The sequence below is a fragment of the Aspergillus steynii genome, assembly GCF_002849105.1.
Source record: "Aspergillus steynii IBT 23096 chromosome Unknown P170scaffold_2, whole genome shotgun sequence".
Classification (NCBI taxonomy): domain Eukaryota; kingdom Fungi; phylum Ascomycota; class Eurotiomycetes; order Eurotiales; family Aspergillaceae; genus Aspergillus; species Aspergillus steynii.
Window position 1 is genome coordinate 2392167 of NW_020194399.1, and position 20008 is coordinate 2412174.

At 52.3% G+C, this 20008-nt stretch overlaps 7 protein-coding genes across 7 annotated transcripts; 3 read left to right on the forward strand and 4 right to left on the reverse strand.

Annotated features, from left to right (window-relative positions):
- Positions 1-419: 419 nt before the first annotated feature.
- Positions 420-2416, reverse strand: P170DRAFT_353106 (putative R3H domain protein; the record flags this gene model as incomplete). The annotated part of the gene is made up of 2 exons (XM_024843962.1): positions 420-1961; positions 2072-2416. 2 exons carry the CDS (start codon positions 2414-2416, stop codon positions 420-422), a joined length of 1887 nt encoding a protein of 628 aa, XP_024707456.1.
- A 3895-nt stretch (positions 2417-6311) lies between these two features.
- Positions 6312-6732, reverse strand: P170DRAFT_433994 (uncharacterized protein). The gene has a single exon (XM_024848623.1). The coding sequence runs from the start codon at positions 6508-6510 to the stop codon at positions 6352-6354; it is 159 nt and encodes a 52-aa protein (XP_024707457.1). The 5' UTR covers positions 6511-6732; the 3' UTR covers positions 6312-6351.
- P170DRAFT_98126 (uncharacterized protein) lies at positions 6491-7424 on the forward strand. Its single transcript, XM_024855460.1, has one exon. It carries the CDS (start codon positions 6675-6677, stop codon positions 7140-7142), a length of 468 nt encoding a protein of 155 aa, XP_024707458.1. The 5' UTR covers positions 6491-6674; the 3' UTR covers positions 7143-7424.
- A 3028-nt stretch (positions 7425-10452) lies between these two features.
- On the reverse strand, positions 10453-11257 carry P170DRAFT_472063 (putative GPI anchored protein; the record flags this gene model as incomplete). Its single annotated transcript, XM_024852905.1, has 2 exons — positions 10453-10832; positions 10909-11257. 2 exons carry the CDS (start codon positions 11255-11257, stop codon positions 10453-10455), a joined length of 729 nt encoding a protein of 242 aa, XP_024707459.1.
- Positions 11258-12165: 908 nt separating this feature from the next.
- On the forward strand, positions 12166-13849 carry P170DRAFT_402080 (putative aldo-keto reductase (AKR)). The gene is made up of 2 exons (XM_024846401.1): positions 12166-12869; positions 12954-13849. The coding sequence occupies exons 1-2, from the start codon at positions 12603-12605 to the stop codon at positions 13638-13640; spliced, it is 954 nt and encodes a 317-aa protein (XP_024707460.1). The 5' UTR covers positions 12166-12602; the 3' UTR covers positions 13641-13849.
- A 944-nt stretch (positions 13850-14793) lies between these two features.
- Positions 14794-17255, forward strand: P170DRAFT_350415 (heat shock factor family protein; the record flags this gene model as incomplete). The annotated part of the gene is made up of 2 exons (XM_024843800.1): positions 14794-15266; positions 15323-17255. 2 exons carry the CDS (start codon positions 14794-14796, stop codon positions 17253-17255), a joined length of 2406 nt encoding a protein of 801 aa, XP_024707461.1.
- Positions 17256-17725: 470 nt separating this feature from the next.
- cwc27 (putative peptidyl-prolyl cis-trans isomerase) lies at positions 17726-19752 on the reverse strand. Its single transcript, XM_024848624.1, has one exon. It carries the CDS (start codon positions 19510-19512, stop codon positions 17803-17805), a length of 1710 nt encoding a protein of 569 aa, XP_024707462.1. The 5' UTR covers positions 19513-19752; the 3' UTR covers positions 17726-17802.
- Positions 19753-20008: the final 256 nt, after the last annotated feature.

The window sequence follows — 20008 nt, forward strand, 5'->3', positions numbered from 1 at the left end:
ATAAAAAAAATATAGATATAATAATGGTTCTGCATGCAAAGGCGCCCGCGTCTCAAAAAAACTTCAAGAGCTTTCTTTTTTGTCATAGTTTCCGAGAAACAAAGAGAAACGTATAGAGTCCGTTCAAATAACGTGCCTGTTGGGCTGCCCCAAAATAACGTCTAAAACTTGGCTAGATCAGAGAAATTTTCTTTTTGTGGTTCTCTTGGTTGAGTGTCATCTCGTCATCCCTCATCGAGTCGTAAGCCAATAATCGCAGAACAGGATCAGGCCTCGTGATATAAGAGTCGTATGCGTCTTGCGGCAAAGCAATCTAACAAGTTTCGTCGTCTTCATCTCCCATCAAGGTGCTGTGTGCTTTTTGGTTTTTTTTTTGTTGTTGTTTGGAAAGAAATTTTTTGGCTTCTGGTTGTTGGTTCTTACTCCACAATGATCTCTACACCGGAGTTGGTGCGCAACTCGTCACTTCCACGCTGTTGGTGTCCGTTCGGGCGTCGAAAACCGGGGCCTTTTTCGGGCAGGGGGCCTCTGGGTTGTCTAATTGGCATGCGCTCCTGTGACTGACCGTCAAATCCAAGTCCGATGGATCGGTTGCTACCGATGGGGCCAGCACCGGAAGGTTGACTTTCCGGCTGCTCCCAAGAGAACATACTTCGCAATCTCCTCGGGCTCGAGTTCGGCCCACCAATTCCAGTACCCAGAGAAAGGCTGCTGAGACTATTCACCAACAGTCCGTCATCGCGTGGCATGCCCAGGGACGATCCCGAGGGGGCGGGCGTCAAGGTCGGCGTGTTGGAGGTGGCGCTGGTCGCTCCGTCGTAGTGCGGCATACGCGCGCCGTTCGACTGCAGGGCGGCCGGGAAGCTGGCCGACGAAGGCACGGGGGACGGGGTGTAGGAGCGAAGGTCGGCAAACGACTTGGCGGCCCGCAGGTTCTGCGTGTTGCCGAAGTTCCCGGGGGAATCTAGCACGCCGAGAAAGCCGGAGGTCTGCCCGCGAAGGGTGTTGTAGGAGCTGGGTCCCTCGTTCCGCGCCTCGCTGAAATCGATGGTGGCGGCACGGTTGAGTCCCCGCCGGCCCGTGTCGGAGGGCTGGACGGCGGCCGGAATGGATGACAGCGGGGGACTCACGTTGGCGCCCGGAGCAACCTTGAACACCTGCACCTGTCGCTGATCGCCGGAGCCACGTGACGCATGACCCAGACCCATGTTGTGAGCAAGGGTGTGGACGGTACGCCGTTGCACGGGGGACAGGTTGGCAGCAAACACCATGCTGTCGCGACTGGTATCCTCCTTGAACAGCAGCAGCTGGGAGTAGTACGAGAGCGTCGTGCTGTCATTCAAATCGACGTCTGAGGTTTCGACGGGGTCTTGGTTAGTCATATGCAAGGGAGAACCGGGCAGCCGTGACTTACCCAACTTCTGACCACGTTGAGAGACAGGCGACGGAGAGGTAGCCGGAAGATGGGAAGTAAGCGAGGACATGGAACTCTGGGTCTGAAGTTGAGAAGTCGCCGCCATGGGTCGGTGCTGTTCCTCCAGCTGGCCCCGACGTTCGCGCTTTTCGCGCTCGATGCGTTCGCGCTCCTGGAGAGGGAGCATCTTCTTGTATTCCACCCGCAGCTTGCGGCCCTGGAGTTCGAAGTGGTTGAGCACATCGATCACGGTCGCCGTCTCCTCCGCCGAGGTGAAGTTGGCGAACGCCAGGCCCCGGAACACACCGTTGTCAAAATGGTAATTGAAGGCGTAGGGAAGAGGCAGGCTCAGTTCGGTCATGAGTTGAACCAGCTGTTCTTTCTTGACAGCAAAGGGAATGTTCTTGATCACGATGGCCGTGGGAATCAATTCGTCGTCGGTTTCCGAGGGGCCCGTGGTTTCCGGCCGCATGGCGCTACTCTGAAGGGGGCCGGGTCCGAGGTTTGAAAAGGGGCTGGACATCGGGGGAGGCTGATCGAGCCATGTCTGTTGCTTGCAAGTCAGTGTTCCGATCTTCAGACGACAGAAAAAAGAATTAAAAATAAAAATAACAAAAAAAGACACCGGCGGGGGTTGTGCGACGCCCGAATACGTACCGTTGGGATCCCGGCGCGGCCAGTCCGGGAGGAAGAAGTCTTCAGGCTAGTGGAAGCCGACCGGATACCCCCGAGAGCCTGAGCATTGGCGAAACCATTGGGATTCCAGGTCTGCGAACCGGACAGATCGTAGGCATAGTTGTTGTGCAAGGACGGGTTCAAGCGCTCCAGACGACCGGTATCGTAGCGAGCCATGGGATCCTCGTACAAGTTGACGGGCATGGGGCCGTACGCGTCGAACTGTCGCGAGGGCTGACGATGCAGAGGCTGCTGATGACGCTGCGAGCCCGGAGATCGCGCAGAAGAATTGTCGTGATACATCTCCTGTGCTTGTTGATAACTCATGGTGACAGAGAGAGAGAGAGCAAGAGAAAGAGGCGAAAGGGTTCTCCGTCGACAACCAGACCGAGGAATGTGGACACAAGAAAAACCACCACACAACAATCCCGTTCAATATCCCGATAAGCTGTACGGATCTACTCGAACATAAGAGCGACCGGACAGGAGTGGATACCGGGAGAGTTGAAGGGAACCTGCAGAACAGCAAACGACGCGAGGTCGAAAGTGGACCGAGTTGTGCGGGAAATCGACTTCTTTGAGGGGGGAGTTTTTGGGAAAAATAAGGGCGATTTGTCTCACGACACCGACGGAGAAGGCGGTCGATGGACAAGGGCCGGGAAAAATAAAAAACAAAAAAAAAAAAAAGACTGAAGACTTGAGAACACAAAAGTAAACCGCTCAGAACTGCAGAATTAATTGGCTCGTGATGGTTTGGGTCATCAATGGTCGGCGTGTTCTCAAGCGTTAAATTTGACGGTGTCTTTTTTTTTTTGCCTTTTTTTTCTTTTTTTTTTATAACCCTTCAATTCTGTCCTCCGTGGCGTTCCCTAAAGGGAATGCAAAAAAAGTGATGGAAGAAAAGGCGGGCGGAAGAAAAGGAAAAGAAAAAAAAAAGAAAGAAAAGAAAAGAAAATGCAGACGATGGGAAGGGCGGATAGGAACAAAAGGCCCGTAAGGAATCCGAAGAATATCGCCACAACCCGGGGATCAAGAAGTGCCCAAGGCTTGATACGGCTGACCAGGTGGTGGTGAGGGGAGAGAGAAGAACGAGGGCCGGTCAAGTCAGCAAGGCGACGAAGGCAAGGAAGAAGGGGGGAGCCAAACGGCACGCAGAACGGGAGCTCAACACCGCCGGCTGTTGGTTGCTGCGTCGCCCTTCCGCGGATCCGCCAAGGTCAAATTGGATAGATGCACTTCGATCTGTCGCACTTGCAGAATGGGATGCTTTGATATTTTCTTTTTTATATTTCCTGTTCAGAAAATATAAAATATCAAATAATAAAACCAACCAATTCCAGGAATGTCGGATTCAGAGCAAGATCATCCAACCGAAGGGCCGTTGGTTGGGTTCGATTAAAAAAAAAAAAAAAAAAAAAAAAAAAAAAAAAAAAACGGGGGCAGCAAAAGCAGCGAGTGGGAAGAGATACGGGAAAAAAGGGCGAGAGACAATGACAGACACTAGAGCAGAAGGGATTCCCGTAATCCGTGCAAATTGGGGACGGGACGGACGGGGAAGATCGAAAGGTACCCAGAAAACAGCGTCCCTAGTGGCTCGTCGGTGCTGGGGGTTTTGGGATCGTACGCCGGATGCTCTGCGGCCGTTCGATTTTCGTTTTCGTCCGCAAGTGTTGTTGAGGTGGTAGGGGAATTGATAGAGCAGAGCAGATGTCCCTGCTAAAGGCTATTTTATAATTTATAGTCATCGTGTGGTGGATTCTCTCCTCCGCTGCTTTTCTCTACGGAGTAATTTTTATTTTATTTTGGTTTGTTTTATTATTTTTTTATTTAGAATAATTCCATTTTTCTAGTCTCCTTTTTTTATTTTGGTTTATTTTTTTTTTAACTTGTCGCCGGTCTCTCCCCCCCTCCCCTTCTTGTTCCTCGCTGTAATCTTAATTCCCTTCCAATCCTTTTCCGCTTCAGTCGTGGCGGAGGGAAGTGGGAACCATATGGGAAATGGAGAACCTGAGGCTTTGCCAAAAAGGGGAGCCGCCGTCCTATTGGCAGAGCATCGGAGGTACTAGGGAGGTACTTGGTACTAAGGTTGTCCCGACTACTTCGCCGTGGCAGCCACGCTCCCCCGGTGACTGCCACTGGACAGCTGGGAGTGATAGAGGCTTGCCACACAATGAAGGTCCAAGCAGTCGCCGTGACAAAAGCACTGGGATCGCTTCAATGGTATGTGCGAGGCTGTCGCCCTCGGTGCTAGGTCCAGGGAGTCACCATGATATCCGGGGGGCCAAAGTCTGGAGTACTCGGTACTTTCTGGGTACCTCTGCCTGGCTGCTCCTTTTCCCCTGGCCGGTTGGATGCCTGGGCTTCGAGGTATCTACTTCGGAGGCCTGACTGACTCCGTACACTTCCTTGCTACTACTTGCTTCGTACTCTCCTTCCACTCTCCCGTCAGTATAATATAATTATAATTATAATCGCCTGGCAAAGGACGGTTTCTTCCGTGCCCCTGTTTCTGGCAGAATGAATAGATTGTCGGCTTCGGTTCGTCCGCGGGCACTATTGGCACGTCGCCTCGCCATCGACGGTCGTCCTTCGCAATCCATCTGCTGGCTCCGTGTTTCAAACTCTCACGGGCATGTTTCTGTCCCTTACAAAGCAATAACACCCCGCTTGGTCTGGACAATCTCGTCCGTTCTCCTCTTTTGCCCCCTTCTGGCAGCACGGGGAACTCTCTTCCCACTCCCCTAAATTGTCCCCTGGTCGTCATTGGACTGGACTTCCCTCGGACGCGCCAACTGGGGAAGATCCGGTCCGTTTCGCGTCCTTTGTCGGGCCTTTTCCGGGCTATCAGCGTCCGCGATTCTCGTTCAATTTCTCCCTAACGAAGGAACTAGTCCTAGCACCGACTCATTTTGGAAGCTTCCGAGAGGTTCCTGCTTGACGGTTCTCATCCGGGAGAGCTTCAACGCGTCCTTAGTCCTCTAGCCTCGAAGGTGGGCTTGGGGATCCGCCGCGGGTGGGTAAACCTGGAAAGGATCCCATATTAATTCCATCACCTTTGACCGAACAGGGCGCGGCGGTCCAGTCCGTAGCGTCCCTCACGAGCTGCTGCAAGCCCTGCATTGTTTCTCCTTGGCCGCCTGGGAGCTTTGCTCATGCTCTGGTCATTATCCCCGTCACTTGGTCGGTTTGGAGGAAGAAATTCACCAAAAAAAGGTTAAAAAATTGATAATAAAAAAAAAAAAGACGAGAAAAGAAAATTGAGACATTCAAGAATCCTTTGACATCAACGGTGAAGACGTCACTCCACACCCAAGTTCACTCGGTGGCTCGTGTGATGCGACAGGCAGGACCAGAGAGAAACCAGAAAACCCTGGAAATCCATCTATCTGTTCTTGTCCATCGGAAATGAACAGGGACAAAACCCCTGGTGACCGTCGATATCGATTTCTTTTTTTTTTTTTTTTTTTTTTTTTTTTTCGTTTATTTTTTTCTTCCCACCCGTTTCTAGGCAGACATCGAGTCTGTCCCAGTACTATTATTATTAGCAGCAAAACCCATCGAGGTGAGCGTTATCGTCGAAATTATGACTATTATGGCCCGATATTATTAGTATCACTTTTATTATATTACCGTGCTATTTATTTGACACGCAAAAGTTTCTAGAACTCCGTTCCTTTGCTCCGTTGACCGTCCGATATACGACTAGTCAGTCGTACTCCGTACTACGGCGAATCTGGGACACTGTCTCCTCCCCCTTTTTTTCGCGACCTTTCTCTTTTCGACCATCGCCCTTCCAACGCGCATGTGTAATCCGAGAGGGGGAGGGAGAAAGAGTGATCCATCAACTTTCCAGGTTCCGACAAATCATGAGCTGTGTACACTCCATTTCGCCTCTCCGAAATAATCACCAGGGATCCGCCGAAAATCCTCAATTCTAGCTTCGCTATGGGGAAAGGCCAAGTACTGGCGGTTTGGAATTCACACCCAAGCTAGAACCCACTAGACCATCGCCGGAACCTATTAGATGGAGATGTCATATTTCGCTCCTGAGAAAGGTGGTCCCTGGATTTCCCACGCCTGTGCGGAGGGAGCGTCCAAGTTTTTTTCTTTTCTTTTTTTTTTTTTTTCTCGGTCCTGCGAGGAGCGCATCAATGGGGTTGTATCAGCTGCACCTGTCATCTGTCAGCCGGCGCGACAGGATTTCCGCGTCGGCTAATATTTAATATGGACATGCATGCCACCATTTATACGTTGGTCGCAAATTAATTTTGATTGTCGCCTTCGGCACTTCCCACCACGGTCGATGGAAATTCCAAGGCACCCACTCTCTGCCTTAAGCCAGCTGATCCCGTGGCGAGGACCGGGGGACTTCCTGGGCGATCCCGGCATGAACTAACCTCCCAAGCGCTTCTATAGAACATTCTTAGTCGGTTCCCACAGCAAATAGCTACACTAATTCCTTTTGGCCGGTAAATGAGATGGGGCCTGGAAGACACCAAGAGCAGACTAAGTATGCTCTACGTTCCATGCTCCATGCCACTAGCTGGTTGGGAAAGTCCTTTCGTTTAAATTGCTCGGTGAAAGGATGGAGAAAAAATGGGCAGATGTTGGACAAGCGAGAGAGAGAAAGAGAGAGAAAAGTGGGAGGGGAAAAAAGGTGGGAGAATGTAAGAAAGAAAGAAGAGGACAGAGAGAAAACAAGAAGAAAAAGAAAAGAAAAAACCATCACATCCCTCGGACTTATGAGGGATCTCAGGAGTGGACTTGCGCGGTGGTTTACTGGTCAGTGGTCTTGCCTCCAACTTGCTTACCGTACTCCGTACGCAGTACATCATGCATCAAAGCGAGCCCACTTCTTTTAGGGGTGTCGAAAATGACAAATCTGATAAATCCAAGTTGGTTGGTTACTAGTAATACTTATCTCGCCCCCGGAGGTCAGTCGGGCGATTCTCGCGCAACATGGCCTTTCGCCTGGCTTCGCATCGCCCGGATGACGACGATTGCAAATACCACAACCAACACCACCGCTGATCAGAGGGTACAATTAAGATGAGGGGCAAAGGGGCACTCCCTTCGAGTGATGTAACAAAGTAGGAATAAAAAAGAAAAAGAAAAAGAAAAAAAAAAAGGGACAATCATAGTGCCCAACTCAACTTCCACCCCGATGGATGTTAGGTATTATTTCCCTCGATTCAGGAAAGGATAGGCCGCGATGAGCCGAAAATGTGACGATTCGGCCTCTACATCTAAGACACTCATGTTGCCTTTTTCAATTTGCCTCTGCTTTTCTGCGCGCCATACTCCGGAAGAGCTAATAGCCTTCTTTTATTAGCCCGAATCCTACGTATTCTTACGTATGGATCTGCGGAAACGAACTAACCAGGGACAGAGTATCCGTAGGTGCGAGGTACCTCTCCTCCTCCACTCTACCTAACTAACAAACAAGTAACCCAGTAGACAGACTCAAAGGTAAAAAGGAAAAAAAGAACGGACCAAACTCGATTCATCTTGATTGTCAGAATCGAATCGAGCTCAGCTTGTCTGTCTGCCCGTTTGGTTGGGTGAGATGTAATCTGTAATATGCAGCATGCATGCACACCATGCATGCAGCCTAAGCCACAGAATCCGCCAAATGCCACAGGTACCCATGTATTAGCGACGGGTCCGAAGGCCCGTAAGCCACCTCGCGCTAAGAAATATTCAATTAAATAAATCCTCTGCCGGACCAGGCTGCGTTGGTGCTGTGTTCACATGGCATGGCATGGCACGGTAGGGAAGTACTTATGCGTATACTCCGCAATATCCGCAGCAGGTAGTAACTAACCACACAAGATGCTCTTGTAGGCTATAATGCTCAATAATATAAGGAGCAATGCTGTTGACATGACATTGTATGAGGTGTATTAGATTGTCTAGGTACTCCGTAAGGTATTTGAAACCGCACCCCCGTTTTGATTGACCTCACCCTGAATTATGCAAGGGAGTGGCTTTCATTTTATCTTTTCGGACGGGTTTTTGGACGTCCCATGCAAGAGGTACATTTAGACATCAGATTAATTTCCCTCCATTCGGACGAGGCCTTTTTTTTTTCTCCCCCCTTTGGCGTCTGCGGTGCAGTGCCAGGTGTCTAGACTCTGGCTAGCTACAGTTGGTATGTAAGGTGGGTGCTGTCTGGGCTTGATGACTGTGTTCTTGTCTGCGTGCCTGTCTCTCTGTCTACAGTGTAGGTGTCTGTCGGAATGTGTTGTATGTAAGGAGTGGTGATTTGGAATATTAGAAGGTTGATTTGTTGGTTTGACGGCTGGCTGTGGTGTCTAGTTGAAGATTGTTGTGCGATAATATATATAGTTGATGTAGTTTTGGGTTCCCATCGAAAATGTGGTTTTCTCAGATAATGAAAGCCTTCCCGACGATAAATTAGATTTCAATCGGACAGATACTCGAGCTTTAATCTGCTCGATCTTCGATGAATTGTTATTTTCCTGTGTGTGGGAAGTTTATTTCGAGTTTCAAATGCTGCTGTGTGTTCGTCGCCTAACATGCAGCAGGCGTATACAGCTCGTTTGAATAAACTGTGATGATATTCTCCTGTGTAGACAGCATTAAGTCGTCAACTCAGGAGTCTCTTTCTCCTCAAGGGCCGCTAGAGATTTGCATGATCCTGTGCCTTTTCAGCCTGAGTATGATAGTTTCTAGTCTTGAGGGCATGGAAACATTGCATTTTCATTGAAGCCGAGTTTGTCCACCGGCAGGCACAAGAGAGGATTAAGGGGAAGGAAGAGCAAGGTTGGCTGACTCGATATGAGACTACTCGCCTCATCCGAGTCACTCGATTCCCAGCGACCACCTAGCCAGCTAGACCTTGGTTTCGCATCATCTTCATCTTTATGATACCTAAATGTATTTGATTCGCTTCCAACAATGCCGATTACCTCTATTCCCAGCATCTCTTTGCAACAATCGATTCCATCCGATGCGCTACGATGCGATGCGCCCTGAACTTCATCGGTCACGATGACGATGACAACCTCATGCCGTCAGACAGAGGTAACGTATCTCTCAAACTACAATCAGATCAATGAGTCACTCGTTCAATAAACTGACATTGACCTCTCTCTCTCGATCTCCATTTCCACCTCAGACCAACGGACCCATTATCAAACGCCCATCCGGCATCCAACTAATCAACAAACCAACCACACCACCTCAACCTGAACATCAGCCTCACCCAAACCAAACCGCATCTATCATCGACCTCACCTCGCTATCCGATTCCTCCAGCAAAACCTAACCCTCAAAATGTCCTCACCAATTCCAACGCCTACCGCTTCACCATCCCAAACCCACCCCACCGATTCCATCCTCCAAAGCATCACCGCCCTCGAAGAATCCATCCAAGAATTCAACTCCCAAGTCGAAGACATCCGCGCCCAGCACAAGCGTCTTGAAAAGAGTATGTCGTCTGCAGAAGCGCAGATCGATGTTCTGCTCGTCGCCGTGGGCGATGTTCTGGCGGGTATGGAGTATAAGAAGAAGAGTGGGCGCGTGAGACGCTGGGCGAGGGGAACGGGCAGGTGTTGTGAGACTTGTTGTTTGGTGAGGAGGTTAGAAGGGGGTGGGTGATTTCCATCCACATGTAATGAATGGTGGGAGGGGGTTATTTATCTATTTGTTTAGCTATGTGTTTTTTTTCTTTTTTCTTTTTCTTTTTGGTGGTGAGGTTCAGGGCGAGACGAGTTTGAGGGACTGAGTTCCTGCTATCTGGGGAATTTGGACTTTACCATTCTTGGGTGATGAGTGGGAGCATGTACCGTGCTGGATAGAAGATTCTTGAAGGATCTATTGGGCTTGAGGAACCTCATCTGTTTCAATGGTTTAGATAAGGAATACTACTTGTCTTGGTTCATGGGTTGTCTATTAGACTGTTTTTGCTGCATTTACGTCAATTATTTGGACTCTAAGTACATATATTGTAGTGTTTAACTTGGTGTGAGGGGTCTTTCCATGTAACGAACAGGCATTAGGACCGAGTCTGATGTATCTGCGTCCATTTTCCCTACCCGATTTCCTCCTTTCTCTAGCGGCTTGAAAAGCAGATAGACTGTGAATTGGCGTTCGAGATAGGTCCATATCTCTAGTTCTGCCTTAAGCATAATTAAATCCCTTACGATAGAACACATATCAAGTGACTAAAAACTGGTACCATTCAATATAACCCGGGTATATAAAGGAGTGAAAAAATATAAAATATAAACATGTCGCATCGTGTCCCCTCCACAATCATTCCCCCCATTATCCAACCCCTACCATGAGCTCATATACTTCCCGCATCTAGTCATATCCTAGTCATATCCGCAAAGACCTCACAGCCAAGCAACGAACCCCAAACCAACGATAGCAGCGAGAGAAGCAGCCTGAGGTGCTGAAGACCCGGGTGCAGCATTGTCGGTCGTTTGCGCGGTGCTGGCGCTGTCGGTGCCGCTGGAGTCTGCGCTGTTGCTGTTGTCGTTGTTGTTGGACCCGTTGGATGAAGAATCGTCGCTGGAAGAGCCGCTGTTGGTTGAGGTGGCGCTGGTGTTGGAATCCGTGGCGCTGACGGTGGTAGAGCCTGAGCCGCTCGCTGAGCCGGTGCTGGTAGAGCTGGAACCAGAGCCGGTGCCGGTGGCGCTCAGGGCAGAAGTAGCGGCTGCGGCGTTGTACGAGGTGGTGGAGAGAGAGCAGGAGCGCAGGATATCATATGCGTCTTGGAGATGTTAGTTGCTTTGCTCTTTGAGGCAAAATGGGAGAGCTATTGGGATGGAGGTGTGTGTATGACTTACCGTTGTGATGCGGGTCCCGGTCATCATCGTCGTCATCGTCGTCGTCAAAAAGATCATGCTCCTCGTCGTAGTGACGGTCTCGGTCGGTGTTGTTTCTGTCGGCGCGGTAGTCTGCGATGCAGGCCTCGCAGAGTGGGATGAGAGACGGAGCCTGCTTCCAGTCGCAAATGCAATCCATCTCCCTGCGGTCGTTGTCGTGCATGCCGTCGCATCGATGGGCGATGCCGACCACGGGCCCGCAGACATCCCAGCAGCGATTGGGGACGTCGTCGCGGTCGAGTTCCGCTGCGAGGGCGACCTTGCCGGCGAGCATGAGGCCTGAGAGGGCGAGGAAATGGGTAGCACGCATGGTGGTGGTTGGTCTGGAACGGTTGAGGTTTAGGTAAAATGAAGGAGATAGTTTGAGTTGAAAGGCGATTAGAATAATGCGAGTGAACCGATTTGATGAGGACAAATTGAAAGGGAACCAGGCCGAATTTATATTCCGGCGTCTCTGTCGTGTCTTGACATTTCAATATTTGCGCTGGCGTCCTACCAACCAATGGTGAACGCCATCCACCGTAAATTCCGACGTCTGTGTCAAAAGATCTGCTCCATCGGCAGCGAGGGAGCTCTAAGCCTCGCAAAGAATTGAATTGCAGCTGCCAAGTCCCCCAACTCTATTGAACCTTGAGCAGACCAGAGCGAAACCACCAATCCCGGCCGGGGGAACGACGTTGCCTAGGGATTCTCCAAGAGCGAAAACAAAGTCATGATCGCGCCGTGTTTATCGCTACCGGATTTGTCTGCGGGGAATGAGCCTTTTCTCGACTCTAGTTCCTGCAGTCCTTCGGGTCGCCCATCGCCATTCACCGCCACGATGGACCCTGTTCCATACTCTGGGGTGTCGCAGGTGGATCCGGTCAGCGCGGATTTGCCCGTGGCTGGCACACTATTGCCGGGAATTGTTTGTTTCAGAATCTTGACTGGTGCTATTGATTTGGTCGTCGAATCGCACGCGGTGTCAAATTGGCGACTGATGATGTCACCCGGGGCAATAAGCGAGGGTCTCCCTTGCTTTCCCCGAAGGATCGGCCAAATAGTAGAAAGCCAGTCCAGTAGTGGCTCTTATCGAGCGAAAAGAAAAAGAAAAAAATAAGCAAAGAAATCTGCACGTCGTGGAAACCCTCGCCCGTCAGTCAATTGATCCTGCATTGGCCGTAACATGGTCAGTGCCGAGCTTTTTGCACAGCCTCTCCGCTATATATAGGATCGCGGAGAGCAGGTTATCTGAACAGCAGCGTCGCTGCGACCAGTCAAGCCGAAGATAAATATGCTGCCTGCGCTGTTTTCCCCGTCCGGGATGATCCAGTGCAGTGTTTAGTGTTCTTCACGACTCGGAATCTTCAAATCAGGCAAGGGACCCTGGTCACTCTTCCCATTGCGGCCTGACCGGAAGACTACGAATTACTCGATCGAGGGTTGTCGCTGGCGATCTAGACGTCCATCTCTTGGCTGATCTAAGGCAGGGTAGCAGTTAACTGACTGTGTATGCTGGACCTAGGGTTCTTAGGTCATCATGAAGTCAACCGCGTGGTGCACTCATTGGGTCTGCAAGAACCCCTCCATCTCCACCAACACCTAAAAATATCGTGCATTCAGTCTACCACGTTCGGCGAAATATCGACTTGGACATCTGACAGTCACTGTAAATCATGGCGCGAAGTGTCGCGAGTAAGATGTCCTGGGAGAAGTACGTGCTGCGTCCCGTCCAGGGCGCCCCTCCCGTGGTGCTGCCGACCTTCATTTACGGCACTGCCTGGAAGAAGGATCACACCGCGGAGCTGGTACACCAGGCTCTGAGGTCGGGATTCCGCGCGGTGGATACCGCCGCCCAACCAAAGCATTATCGCGAAGACTTGGTAGGAGAAGGGATCCGCAGGGCCATTCGTGACGGAACAGTCCGACGAGAAGACCTCCATGTAAGTGCGGGCAGGACCTAATTTTAGAATCCCAGGATATCGCCGTGGCAGGCAGACATCGTCGGCTAAACAAAGCACGCGCAGGTCCAAACCAAGTTTACGTCAGTCCATGGACAAAGCCCGGACAACATGCCATACGATCCTAATGACTCGGTGACGGAGCAAGTCCATGCCTCCATCCAGTCTTCCTTCCGGCATCTTCGCCCGTCTGAGGAGGCCGACAGTGCCAGCGAGACATATATCGACACGCTGATTCTCCACTCTCCCTTGTCGACAATGGAGCAGACTCTGGAGGCTTGGTCGGCGTTTGAGACCTATGTGCCCCATCGCATCCGGAACCTAGGCATCTCCAATTGCACCCTGCCCGTCGTCCGGGAGTTGTCGTCGCTGGTTTCGGTGAAACCGGCGGTGGTGCAGAACCGATTCTACGTGGGCACGCAGTTCGACGTGCCGCTACGGTCGTTCTGCCGGGCTGACCAGATCATCTACCAGAGCTTCTGGACCTTGTCGGCGAATCCAGAGTTACTGCATTCCGATGCCGTTCAGCTGCTAGCCAGCCGGGCGGGGATCAGTCCTGCGGCTGCTTTGTATAGTCTTGTGCTGGGCCTCGGGAAGACAACGATACTCAACGGCACGACTAAGAGAGCTCACATGGAGGCGGATCTGGCTGCTCTTAAGGTAGCCGAGAAGTTTGCCGAGGAAAACCCCGAGACATGGCAGCGCATCGCGGAGAACTTCCAAGGGCTTACGGGAGACCATGTGACGGTTTAGTCTATTGACATTCGTTCCTGGCGCGAAAGTCTGCACCATCATGTAATCGAGCTCCGTACAAAGACGGGAGATAATATAAAAAGCGAGTCAATCTCCGAACCAACGAGGCCGTATGATTGGCGTTTCGGCGGTGGATAAGTAGTTCGTGGCGAGCGGGACCCATTGGCGGCCAGAGTGGAAAGGTGTCAGTATGCAGTAGTACTGAGTAGAAGAGCGTCGACGATGCCACTCGACAGGTGGACATGTTCAAGATGGAATGGAAAGAAAGAATGGAACCTACCTCTAAGGTCCCTTAAGGCACCTCAGGCATTAAATTATTCGTCCCAAAAAGGTGAAACCAGCACGTGCCCTGACAGCCAGTGACTCAGCATCCCCGGCCAATCAGCGACGACGGCGGCACATTGACCTCATCGGCCTTTTGCCCTTTCGCCAAGCATCTCATCTCGACGCCTTCGCTGCTCTTTTTTTTTCGTGCGGCATCCATCGACCCCCGGCCTGTTCTGGTCTTCCCTCTATCACCCACGCTATTCCGTGCCGTCCATCGACCGTGCCTTTCGTGTACCCCTGAGCGATCAAAACCCTCGCCAGTTTTTCACTTTTCCTGGGCCCCGCTAGCGACCGTTTTTGGCAAGGTGCTCACTGCTGGCATCCGCTTGCCTAAGCTTCGACTTCGCTGAAAAGTAATTGCCAACCGCGTCGACGTCGCTCATCGAGTCTGAAAGTCTCAGCCTCCATCGCGGGTCTCACTCTCAACGGTCTCCTCGCTCGTTGTCGCGTTTTTCGCTTGTTATCATTGGTCGATAGCGCCCGAGCGCCGCCTTGTCGCGTCCCTGGTCATCACTCGAGGTTGGAAAATCTAGCACCAACGGCGCAACCCTTCTGTCGCCAACCCGCAAGCATTAAATCCCTGGGACCGAGACTGACCTGGGGGTCCTGGCTTTAAGAATTGTTACTCTTCCTTCTCCTTCCCACTTTCTGATCGCCTGTGCCACCGTCGCCCGGTTCCCCGCCATACGCCCGCTCTTGGCCTTGCGTTCGTGATCGCAGCCGACAAGAGGCTCCGCGTCGGTCGGACTAGGGCTCGTTCGAACGCCGAACCTCATCACACCCGGCTGTCCTTCCTTGAAACCCACCGGAAATCACGTCGTCGACCATGAGCCCGCAAGGCGTAAACCGCAAAAGACCGGCGCCCGGCACCTCGCCCGCCGTTCACCCGCAATTGGGCCCGATCAGTTACCCTTCCAACTCCGGATCACAGCTCTCGAATGATCAGTTTCTGCAATGGGGGCAAAACCCTGCCTCGAATGTTGTGAATCCCTCCTATCCGGACGCGAACCCTTACAACTCTGCCGCCTATGCATCGAACCAAGATACCCCCGCCGCTGCTGCCACGGCGTCGAATCAGCTCGCCCGAAGACAACCTCCGAATCAAAATCAACAATTAGTGAGCCGCAACCGTGGATATGAACAATCGCCAACGTCTGTGTCCGAGTCTGGCAATAACACGGGAGAATCCGGTGGATGGGGAGAGAGTCTGGACGAGCTGTACCAGCGGGCTTTGGTTGCGAAGAGAGATGCGCAGGCTAAGAGAAAGCAGATTCCTCCGTTTGTGCAGAAATTGAGCAGGTATGTTGGCAACAGCACATTTTAGAATTGCTGGCACAATAACTGACATCCAGCAGTTTTCTAGACGAGTCCAAGAATACCGAGTTGATTCGATGGTCTGACGATGGGAATTCCTTCATCGTGATGGACGAGGATGAATTTGCCAAGACATTGATCCCAGAGCTTTTCAAGCACAACAACTACGCCTCTTTCGTTCGCCAACTGAACATGTACGGGTTCCATAAAAAGGTCGGACTTTCGGACAACTCGATGCGCGCCAGCGAGCGCAAAAATAAGAGCCCCAGCGAATACGCAAACCCATACTTTAAACGCGGGCATCCCGACCTGCTGTGGCTGATCCAAAAGCCTAAAAACGCAGCAGGACAGGGACCCAAGGCAGGAAAAGGCACCGTACGTGTTAAGACCGAGGAGCCTGATGACAATGAGAATGAGGACTACGAGGAAGGTGCTGGACTACCGCGAGACGACCGAGCGCGAAACCGGCAGTTGTCGTTGATCACAGGGGGAGAATCGATGCCGAAGGACCAATTCGCTGGGGTGTATCGAGAGTTGCAGGCTATCCGCCAGCAACAGCAAGTGATCTCCAACACGATAACTAAACTGCGGAGAGAGCACGAGCAGCTTTACGCACAGGCGGCCAACTTCCAAGAACAGCATACGCGCCATGAGAACTCCATAAACGCAATCCTCACCTTCTTGGCGACCGTTTACAACCGTAGTCTTCAAGGAGGGGAGGGACCGCAGAACATCGCCAATTCCTTCGCCGGGGCTATCTCGCAAGATCATCAAGGCAATGTTGTCGACGTGGGTGACAACTACTCATTAAGCGCGCTTGGTGCTTCCAACGTGGGGAGCCCCGGCGGGCAACGATCGATGAAGAAACAGCCTTTACTTTTGAAAGCTCCCCCGGCGTCAGAAGCACAAAGTCGCGCGGCAACCCTTTCCCCTTCCGTGGCTAGCTATGACCGCCCACAGCCGCGAGGTCATCTCCGTCAACCGAGTTCTCAGCATGGCCACGTCGAGGAGGTCTTCGACAACAGCCCCCGACAGGAGGAACCGCAACCGCCGCAACCGCAGCCGTCCCCGACGGCGCAGAACCAGCAATATCCCCAGCGAGACATCATGTCTGTCATCCAAAATACCAATGCGCGGAACGGAATTCCGACTAATTTCTCTGACTTCCCCAACATGCTGTCGTCGCTCGAGAACTCGGGCGGCAATGTTCCTCTTACTCCCAACCAGCGCGCCGACATGCTTCGGTTGATGGCCAACGAGTCGAACACCGGCAATTCAAATGTGCCTGTGCCCCATAATAACGCCTTGATGACACCCACCCCGCCTCCCATGCCCCATAACTACTCGAATCGCCTTGCCAGCACTCGCGCCGAGATTGACAACCTGGTCAAGATGCAAGCGGAGCAAGACCGGTCGGTGCAGAACCTGACCAACTTGCTACAGCCACTCAGTCCAACGGGGGCCATTCCCGGGATCGGGGCCGATGGAAGCGTTGCCCCTCCCCCACTGGACCTGGACACGATATTCAATAACGACTATTTCACCGACGTCGCCGACCTTGAACATAACAAGAACAACCTAGACTTCGCCAACCAGTCCACCTCGATGCCAGCTCCCGCAGAGCCACCTACCACAACCGCCACCGACGACAATGCCATCAAAGACGGTAGCGACCTGTTTGACTTCGACCACATTCCCGGAGACGGAGACCTCTTCGACGGACACAACCAGCAGCCGCAAAACCCCGGCTACTACAACGGATTCGGCGGCAGCGGCTACGGCGGCAACGCCGGCGGCGTTGGGCCTGACCCGCATCTCGGTGTCGGCAACGATTCCGGCAGAGTCGTCGAGACACTGACCGATAGCGAGGCCACCAGCCCTGCCAACACCGTCGACGACCCTGCACAGTACGCCGGGGCGCTTGGAAATGGCGATGGCAACGGTGGAAGCACCAAGCGACGCAAGAAGGCCTGATCTGATCTCTTGGAAACTTTCTTCTATTTCATGATACATTACTACTTACGAGGTTGTCGGGTTTGTTATTATTCTGGAAGGGTTGAAACCATATCGTTTATAGGTTATAAGGCATGAAGCGTTTATCACCCATGTTTATCTTTAGTCTGGGAGTTTGAAGGAATAAAAATTATTATCTGATATCTTTTTCCCTTTTATTTCACCCACCCACCCACATTCACTGTGCATGATTATTTGGCCCTGTCCTCGGGAACTACCATCGTATGTTTCTTAGCTTGGTTCCTGTCCAGTCTACGCAGGAATATTGCTCTTTATCGACCGGACTTTTGGTTCCTTGAGGCTGTTCCAATTGCATTCTAACTCGTCTTCTGGATAGGTTATTTTATATATAGTATGCTAACAAGAATTGGGTTTCCAAACAAAGTTCACCCGCTTTAGTATCTAAAATAACCAATAGAAGTAGTAATGTGCTTGTATATATCCACAGCCACTAGTATTTCCTAAACAAGTAGCATATAAGAAAGAACTAAACCGTCCAAAAGAGCAATTACTTTCTCCCTTTGTCCCACTCCAGATTACCCGCCTGCTCACGCTTCCTCTCTCGTTCGCGATCCCGTTGAAGACCCTTCTTCCGACCTCCTGCGAACTCCTTCTCCCGCTCCCGCGGATCAATCACCATCAAGGAGTCCGCGTCGTCCGGATGCTCGCGCTTCCAGTTCAGGTCCTTGCCGAGCATGTCTTTGCCGAAGCGCAGCTCGTGCGTGAGCCACCCCTTATCGTCGTCTGCTGCGGCGGCCGCCGCGCCGGTTGCGTCTTCGGCGCCGGCCTCGGTGTCCCATGATTGGCAGGATTGGCAGTTCGCGATGAAGTGCAGGTCGCAGAGTTGGGCTTCTTCGTCGTCGGGCTGTTGGGCGGAGGAGTCGGGTTTGGGATGCGATGAGGATGAGGATGCGTGGGTGTTGGATGGTGGTTGGGTGTTGGAGGGGGTGGAGTCTGCGTTCTCGAGCTTGGCTTTGAAGGCGTTGAAGATCTTGAGCGTGTCGGCTTCCGCGGAGCTGCTGAAGCCCGTGAGGCCGTTGGCGTTGCTGCGGGAGCCGTTGGCTGCGCCGCGTTTACGCCCGCGGATGGCCGTCTCAGGGATCATGGCCTCGAGCGCGGATTTCTTGCGACCGCCGTCGGAGGGCCCGGTGTGGACGTTGCGGCGCATGGAGGCTTTGAGGTCCTCGATGGCGGCATTTGTGCGGGATAGCTTGGTCGGTTTCTCTTTTTCGGCTTCGGAGGGGGATTCGGATCGTGATCGCGAGGGCGAGCGGTCTGGAGATTCAGGGTCCGGTAGAGGGAGCTGCGCAGCTGGCTCGGGCGTCTTGACTCGCTCTTTGCGCTCTGGCTGGGGGGATGGGGATCGGGGTCGTTTTCGAGTCTGTGTTGGCGCTGACTGTGGCTGTTTCGTCGCTTGAGCTGGCTTCGAGGACTCGTTGGTCGTCGGGGGGTTCGTGTCCGTGACCAGAGCGGCGTTGTATTTGGGCTTTGCAGGTCTCACGGGCATGTCGACGTCTCCCTCGTCATCACCAAAGCTCAGCAGCGTCTTGCCGCCCTTGGGTGCCTTCTTCTTCTTCTTCGGCGCGGGCTTGTCATCCGTCTTCGCCGTCGCGGTCGCCGTGATCTGTCGCGCCTTGATCTTGCCCTCCAGCGGACCCAACTCGCCCACCTCGCAAGACGTCACTTTAACAGGGTACACAGGCCGATCGGTGCCCTCGACCCTCTCGGCCTCCGCGATCTTCACCACATTGTATATACTGTCTCCCTCGATGCGCCCGAACAGCGTACACTGGCCGTTCAGCTCGCGCTCCGTATTCGCCAGCGTGATGAAGAACTGACTTCCATACGTGCCGTCCTCGCTCTTCGCCATCCCCACCAGCCCGCGCCGATTGAACCGCAACCGACTGTGCAGCTCATCCCGCAGCACCACCTTCTCGTTGGGATCGCGCGCGTCCTGGTCATATTCGAATTCCCGGTCCTCGTAGATCGCGGTGCCGCCGGACCCGGTGCCCGTGGGGTCGCCGCCCTGGATGATGAAGTCGGGTTCGATGCGGTGGAAAATCGTGCCGGCATAGTAGTTGTCCTTGCAGTGTTGGAGGAAGTTTCTGCACGTTAGCGGGGTCTGGTTTGCGAAGAGGGCGATTTGTAGAGGGCCGAAGGTGGTGTTGAGGGTCGCGGATGCGGTGGCCGGGGGTTCGGTGGTGTAGTGCGATGACATTTTGAAGGAGGGTAGGAGTTATGAGGTAGGTTTGGGAGTTTGGATGGTTGGTTTGAGGCCCGACGCGTTCGATGGTGTGAGGAAGGGTCGAATGGGTTTTTGTAGGGAGTGTTGTCGGGATGCGAATGGGTCGAGTTGTAAGGTGAAACTCGATGTGTGGCGTTGCCGATCTCCTAAATTATATGCATGATTCAATGGAGCGGAACTGTAGGGTTCGAACGTGGTCGGGCAGGACAGGAGGGAGTGGAATGAAGGTTGAGTTGAGCGGGAGTGAAGCTCTTCGGGGAAACTTTTTACTGGGTCACGTCACACGTCATGCCCTACGGAGGATTTCTATATTATGGATTGTTTCACCACAACAACATTCTTGAGGATAGTCTTTGCATAAAATTATCGAGTAAGATATATTACCTCTGTTGCCAGATTTTGTGCTAAGGTGAGACTACCAACTATTACAAAGCCATCCTTTTTTTTTTTTTTTTTTCTTTTCTTTTTT